This window comes from Strongylocentrotus purpuratus, unplaced genomic scaffold (genome assembly GCF_000002235.5).
Source record: "Strongylocentrotus purpuratus isolate Spur 01 unplaced genomic scaffold, Spur_5.0 spur5_scaffold_21, whole genome shotgun sequence".
Lineage (NCBI taxonomy): Eukaryota > Metazoa > Echinodermata > Echinoidea > Camarodonta > Strongylocentrotidae > Strongylocentrotus > Strongylocentrotus purpuratus.
The window spans coordinates 35,845,497-35,853,314 of record NW_022145607.1 but is presented as its reverse complement, the minus strand read 5'-3'; the positions used below and the strand labels follow the sequence as shown (position 1 = coordinate 35,853,314).

The 7,818-nt window shown below is 38.9% G+C and overlaps 1 protein-coding gene across 1 annotated transcript; it reads right to left on the bottom strand.

Moving 5' to 3' along the window:
• Positions 1-932: 932 nt before the first annotated feature.
• Positions 933-7,790, bottom strand: LOC586409 (dimethyladenosine transferase 1, mitochondrial). The gene is made up of 7 exons (XM_030994664.1): positions 7,478-7,790; positions 5,939-6,090; positions 4,960-5,068; positions 4,316-4,467; positions 3,685-3,804; positions 2,157-2,284; positions 933-1,284 (listed from the first exon to the last, which is right to left on the bottom strand). Exons 1-7 carry the CDS (start codon positions 7,590-7,592, stop codon positions 1,110-1,112), a joined length of 951 nt encoding a protein of 316 aa, XP_030850524.1. The 5' UTR covers positions 7,593-7,790; the 3' UTR covers positions 933-1,109.
• Between the last annotated feature and the right edge of the window lie 28 nt (positions 7,791-7,818).

Below are 7,818 nucleotides of genomic sequence, written 5' to 3'. Positions count from 1 at the left end.
AACTTTCAAAGCGAGCCTTTTTGTCTTAATGGCAGGCTCATGAATAATGAATAAATCAGAATTAGGAGAGCTGAGGTACTTGTTTCAAGTTCATCATGACTGTGCCATGGACCAGTGATGGCCTCATGGTAGGGTCGCTGCCCGGCAAGCAGGTGCAAATCCTACTGTTCAAAGACATTTTCTGATTTGATTTTAATTTGCAAGATCGAGCACCTTATCTTTATTTACTGGGTTTGCAAAATGCATTCAAACAATTAGTTGTTCACTATTACAGAGTCAACTGAATAGTCACCAACTCATCATTACTCTTTACAGAATGGTATGAGCAAGATTTGAAAATCACCATCCTGCATGCTAATTGCCTGCATGTGTACCAAGCATATGAAGTACCGTAGCAATACTTGTAGGAGCACTGGGGTATATTGTTCAAGGCTCTTGACTCTCCTACGATAAGCTCTGGGTTTGATCTTCACTCGGTGCTTGCACTGGGGTATATTGGTCAAGGCTCTTGACTCTCCTCCTTTAATAGGCTCTGGCTTTGATATTCGCTCAGTGCTTTACATCCTTAGACAAGATGCTTTGACAACAATTATCCCTCACCATCTAGGTGTGAAATAAGTACCTGGCGATGCTGGGATAGTAATAACTGCAGGGCCCACTAGAAGAGTAGTATTACTATTAATGCGGCTGCCATGGATAAATAAAACCCAATGATTATTATATACTCTTAAGATAGTGGAGATGGTGCACTCAGTACATGGAATCTAACAATAATAATAATAATAGGCATTTCAATAGCGCCGTCTATCTAGAATTCTATTCTGAGGCGCATTTATTATTACCCCGGCTTTAGCCTAGCTGCCATTACAGTGCTCCAGCATTTCAAGGAATTTGATTCCTTCCAGGTACTCATTTACCTCACCTGGGTCGAGTGTGGCAAATTAAGATGAATGCCTTGCCAAAGGACATTAGTACGGTATCGGGGATCGAACCGAGACCTTTGAATTTCAAGTCAAGTGCTTAAAACAACTCGATTACGACACTTCTAACCGCACAGGCAGTGAAACCTCTGACAATGTCTGAAGCACATGTTGTTATTAGCTCCCTTGTCATCTGTAGTTGTAGTGAAACATGGCTGGGATTCGTTGGATAATGTTTTTGTATGACATGCAAAGTGCATTAAACTCCTCCATGGTCAACCAGACAGGTCGTTGAGTTGGGTCAACTCCAGAGGTATCAAACACTTCCTGGGTCAAATCTTGTCTCTCAACTGGAAACAGAGTCCTGTAGAAATAGAACAATGAAGTATAAAGCATATCATTATCATCTATTATACAAATGAGGCATGCGAATGAGTTTATTACACAATTAATCTATCCGCACTCGAGTGGAGGCTGTATGCAGTATACAGCATGAGTATGATAGATGCATAAACAGCCTAAAACATTCTTCTTTTGTTTTATACAACAAAACTTCAGGTTCCTTGAAATTTGATGTAAAAAGAATAGTTTTAAGATTGTTTCGTGTGATTATCACAGATCGATAATTCCTAAGAAGAACAGGCTTTATACTTTAGTGCTCACACAAAGATAAGTGCAATTACTGAGACACTTCAAAATGCAGTGCTGTGCATATAAAGACTACACACTGCAAGCGCACTACTGCCCATTGTGTACTTAAAAATTTGTTGCATAGTCCTGGAAACTATTGCATACTTTTCCATAAAAAAACGTTGAATAGTCTGAGTAAATGAGTCACATGTGATCAAGTTTAACCAATCATTTGATAACGATCTAGGAGTGAGTTGTATAATACATAATGCTGTACTGATCAATTAAATATAATAGTTCGATTCAAATCAAAAAATTGTTTTCTGAAAATGACTTGCAGGAATTCAGATCCACTGTGATCTATCCTATGAGAAAAAGGAGCCCCCACATAATTAATATCTTGACTTCAAGAGGGTGCTATACAACATGAAAGTTTATTATTTACGATTTCATAACTTTAGACTCGATTTCAACCACGACAACAATCACTGAATATTGTAGAATCGCATATGCTTCTGATATGTTTCATTGGAACCAAATTCATGACCCCATACTAAAACTTTGTATTACCTTTAGTACTCTACTCCTATGAGAATAATGACTTACTCTACTCCTCGTTTGCAGTATTTCTTTCTGAAGTGGAAGACGCTCCTCACAAGCTTCTCGACCAGTTTGAAAGGTGCATCTATCTCTGGATCTCGTAATGGCGTGAGATGAACGACACCAACATCAATCTGTTGAAGGAGGACACTTGTTATCGTCTGAGAGTTGTGACCACACTCTACCACAATATACTCAAACAACTGCACTAAACTAAAGTATGACAATCTATGTCGGAGGATTCCATAGTTACTTTGTAATATTACAATGTAGCAACATTTCTTATGGGATCTCGTTCATCCCTTTGAAAACCCAAGGCACCTAATGAAATATGAATATAACAGTAAAGAATATTACTTCACGCAAACCAAATACATAATATGGATAACAGTCAGAAAAATAGTTATGGAAATTGAATGAAAGATTTTAATTTTCTTGGAACGAAAGTAGAGTGGGTGAGATTCAGATTGAGTGTCTTAAATCCCCACTGCACTACTTATAGCTACTTGTGTCCTCTATATAGCAAACAATGCCTAATCGGTGCCTGTTGGTCCCCCATGATCCTCTTTTTCTTATGTTAATTGAGAATTGATTTGATGAGATAACCACCTGCCAGTGACCTTGCAGGGAGGTCTAATCCCCCAGGCCAAACTAGTACAGACAGGCTTTAACGGTACTATGTCCCACTTGCAGGCCAAAAAAATGAAAAGGTTAAATTCCAAAGGCATTTGAAAGATAATACTAATTTAGAACTTCCCTAAAAAAGGTGGGGCTTGAAAATGTCTTCAAGTGGGAAAATAATGACTATTAGTTGTCAAATCGACTTTAGGGCTATAGAGCCCAAAAGTAATAGTCTTGATTTGCAGACAATTGTACCGAATGGTCATACGTTTTATGCTGCGCAAAGATTCAATCAGTTTAATCTTGGCCATCACAAGAAGTGGGTTACTGATGTAGACAAATGCTCATGTGCCCTTTACAGCTCATTTTATGTATGTTATTACCAAAGAAGAAAAAAGCCAGTCAGTCACTAGTGTCTGACAGTGAAGTCTAGCAAGTAAAGGGGTTTCCTTGCATAATTTGAATATTAGGAAACTGCTAACGTTTACATTTCACAGATAGGACAAACATGACATATTTATAATTCCTGCAAAGTTCTACAGAATTTGAGGCTGGCTGCAAAAGGGACATAGTACCTTTAAGGTCTGTTTAAGTGTTGCCCCAAAGACCTCCAAGCTACGGGACATACATGTAGGGTACGTTCAAGCGACACTTTTCACCCTAGAAACACGGTTTTCAAAGACGTTTAGTTTAAAACACGGTTGCATTTAAGCGATTTCAAGCGATTTTTCGTCGGTCGTCAAAATAAACATGTTTCAAAACACAAACATGAAATGCTGAAAAAGATGCATTTTGTAACGCTCTTCCGCAGTAACCGTGTTTTTAACGGCATTTTGATTTGTGATTCTAGCTTTAAAAAAAAAAATTGCTTAAACGCACACATAGATAGCTAGATATTATTGACTAGTCTCACCTGAGGCTTGGGTACAAACGCTGCCCCAGGAATCACAAAGCACTGCTTCACTTGACACAGATGTTGAGCCATTATAGACAACCTGCTCCTCTGATCATCACCAGGGGGCGCTGTTAATCTCTGAATCAAGAAAAGAAGAACATTAGATTTAAAAATGTATTTATTCGTAGCAACCAAAGGGTTGTATTGTTATAATACATACATTTTCAACATGATTATAAAGATTGGTAAATAATCAATATAAATACATGTAGATCATTAATACAAAGAACATTACAAATCAAAGATCGATAGATAGAGAAAAGGATGGGGAACAAAGGTAGACGTTCTACTCCTACTCCATCAGTCTGAATCAGAAAGATTTGGATGGATGTATGAAAGAAAATATAATACTTAAAGAGAAGGTTGAGTTCTGGGGAGAGGTGACAAATAATATGTGAGCGGTATCATTGTTATTATGCAAGTGTGGAAGAACATCAGAGATAAAAATGCTCCCTGAAAAGAATGGCTCTTTAAATGCCTTCATATTCTAAAATATGACAAGTAATATTTTTCTTTTTTAATATGTGGTAAATTTTTATACCACATGTTGCCTCCTGTTACAGAATGAGAGTCAACTGAATAGACTTACCTCTGCCACCTCCTTCTGGAAGGTGAGTAACATACGGGTTCTACCGAAGGAGAACGGTCCCGTCCTATCCGCAACGGACTCTAACCATCGTAGCATCAGAGGAAGTGAGACGTTGAATGGGAGGTTTCCAACAATGTGAAGATTGGGAGGATCTACGAGCCAATAGAAAACACAGTGAATCAGGCAGTCAAGTCAAACTAGCTCACATTTGAAAGCTTGATTTCAAGAAAATGTTTAAGTTTGGAAAGCCTAAATGAACAATCTCCCATATATTTAGACCTTGCAAACACTCTGCATTCACACACCACACACTGAGTAAAGAATCTTCAAACTTGAAGAAAGGCAGATATAAACTGAAGAAGAGGAAGAATGCACCACAAGTTTTGGCTAATTTATTACAGGTTAAACATGGCTGTAAGGCAGATTAAAATCAATGAAATAAGCTCACACAGACGACACATCCTTTAGCATCCCCAAAAAGGCAACTATTGTACATTACATTATTTGAGACATGTTGTCTTTTCACCATTCTGAAAAATTTCTCTGATAACAAAAACTGTCACTTGTCACTGATGACAGGTTCTGTGAACGCCCCCAGGTCTATACCTTCAATGAAGGGTCTAACTGATTGGTGTTTAGCTTACCATCCTTCCAGTCTCTCTTGATGTGATGAGGGAAAGCATCTGCCAGATTGACACGAAGAATATCATCACAAGCCACTCTCACTCTACCTTCTGTAGCTTCAGTTAACATCTGATGGGAACAAATGATCAAGTATATTTTGTGATGTGATGTGATGATTATTTTACCTGACTGCTAAGAAAGCATAAATGCTTGTTATTAAGCAACCAGAGGACCGATGGCTTTAGGTCCTCTCCGAGAGACCTGGTAATGAGGATTAATGCCTTACCAAAGGTCACTAGCGCATCGTCCTGGTTTTGAACCTGGGTCACCGGATTTACGAGACCACTGCTCTACCCACTGAGCTATCGCGCCTCCTCATTTTAATACGACACGGTTAAAAACAGAAATCAGAATCAAAGAAAACTTTTCTTTGATACATTATACAGGATGTCTGCCCAACAATGTTTCTAAGAAATATATGATAACTGAGATATAAGCTAAGAAAGAAAATGCTGACACTTGCGACCTGTGCATAATTAGGCTCATCATGTGAAAATGAATTCATGTGATTTTTTGTGATGAGCGACCCAAAAATATAATCGCGTTCTTAAATTCGGGTTGCACACTTCACTCCATCGTTTTCTTTCCTATCGGTGCTCGACAATTGCATGATTTAAAATCATGCTTATATTTTTCGCAAGTTCTAGAATACGCGCTTGCCGATCTAATCGCGAAATCTGTGAAAATTAATGTATCGCAAATATTTCTACTTTTACAGGAGACAGATTTTTTGATCTACAAGAAAAGGACTTAATGATGAAAAATCAGGGGGGTGTTTCACAAAGCTTGTCATCAGTGACAAATGGCAGATTTTGTTATAAGCTACTGAAATCCTTGCTTCTGATTGGATATCAGCAGATTTGTCACTGATTTTTGTCATTTGTCATTGAAAAAAGGATTTGTGAAACGGGTCCCAGAAATAAGTTGTATGTACAGTACCTCTAGACTGGGAATGAATCTTGTATCTTTCTCTATGACCAGGAGGTCTTGGACCCCTTGATTGATGATAGATCTAGTAATGCCACCAGGTCCTGGTCCTACTTCACATACGTGAGCTCCTTGGAGATTCCCAGCTTGACGAACAATCTTATCTAAAAAAGGAAGACGAAAAAAAGAAGAAGGTCATTACGGTATGTTCATCTAAATCACATGCACAGTGTGTATGGGACAAATGGGTTCTATACGGTACGGCAGCGTTTCAACATTGGTTCTCTCCTTAGTCCTTGAGCAGAAACTGTGCTTTATTGTTATCATTACTACCAGGCGTTGCTATTTTGAGGGGGGGGAGGGTCGTTAAAAAGTTTTTTTTTAATCTGACCGATCCTGTTCTAGCACCTAAAGGGCAACATCTTTTTTTTGTTTTATTAAAGTTGTTTTTCCAAGTGTTGAGTCAGGGGCATACGTTGGATTTTTTCAAGGGTCTTTAAAATTTTATTAGTAAATTGCGCCGAAAATTTTGCAACGACTCAGCCAGCCACTGGGGGGGAAGAGCAATTTTTTTTTTCCCCGAAAATTTGGCAGACCAATATTTCGTTCAGTTGGGAGGGGGCCCCGGGCAATGGGGGGGGGGGGGGGTCACCTTTTCTTCTTTTTATGTGCCATATGCTGAGACGTTCGCGACCATGGAGTGCTACAACTCTCTATCCCATATTCTATGAATTAATCAATTCTCCCAGAGATCAATAGCACAAAAAAAAAAATTGAGGGGAGGGGGGGGGGGGGGTTTCCTCCAAAACGTACACATACAAATATTGAGGGGGGGGGGTTCGACGCGACGATGGGGTACTGGCGGTGCATATACGTGTGAAGTTAGCGATCGTATTCATAATATACCTTGGAAATATACCTTGGAATTGGAAGGAGGCATTTAAAGTTTAAAACATATTTGTCTCTTTGACATTAGGATGAAGAATCCATATTGAGACACATGTTTCGTGACAAACAAACATGGACAAACAAAGCTAAGGACTTCTGCTTAATTCTGTCTGTTCTGGGTTGCAAGACTCAAAATCAAATTGATCTTTTCTTGACAACCAAAATTTAGACAAATTTGATTTAAAGATATTAAGTGACGTGCTTTCCACAACTACAGAGGAGAGATTATGATGATCATAACTCGGGGTAATTACTCACACGAATATCAATAAGGAACAGAGATTACTTCATTCACACGTACGCGCGCGCCCACACCCCATCGTCGGTGGTACGTGGTGGTGCAGCGGTTTGGCGTGAAACCTGTGAAAAAGTGTAGACCCTATAATTTTAATGTCTTTGTTTTTAGGAAAATACTTAAAAAAGAAAAGAAAATTGACACGAAACAGGTAAGGAACATAACAAATTTTAAACCATGACCATTATTTGAACAATTAATGAAGATTTAGTTGATTTTTTGGTATGTTTTAGTAGGGTATCTCCACGCCGGAGTTACGGGACGAAGCCTGGTTAAGATTCTGAACTAGCGCCAAATATAATGCTTACCAGTCAGTTTCAAATCGAGAAGGAAGTTTTGAGCCAGATGTTTTTCAGCTCTAAGTCCATAAAGCCGAATAATTTCTCTGATAGTAGGCAATGGAGGGAGTCTCGCTACTGCCATAGCTAGTTATACTTATAGATGTTTTATTACGAATCTTCTGTTGAAAAAATTGTCTAAGAAAAGACGGCAAACGATAGAAGTAGAAGTAGCCCTTCGATGCGACGCCTATCAAAATCCCTTAGCAAATGCAGCTGTAACGACCCGCGGGACATCCGGTCGGTACGCCGCCTTCGTGCGACTAGCGAGCTGCGATCTTGACATGTGACAGCATTATATGTGCAGCATG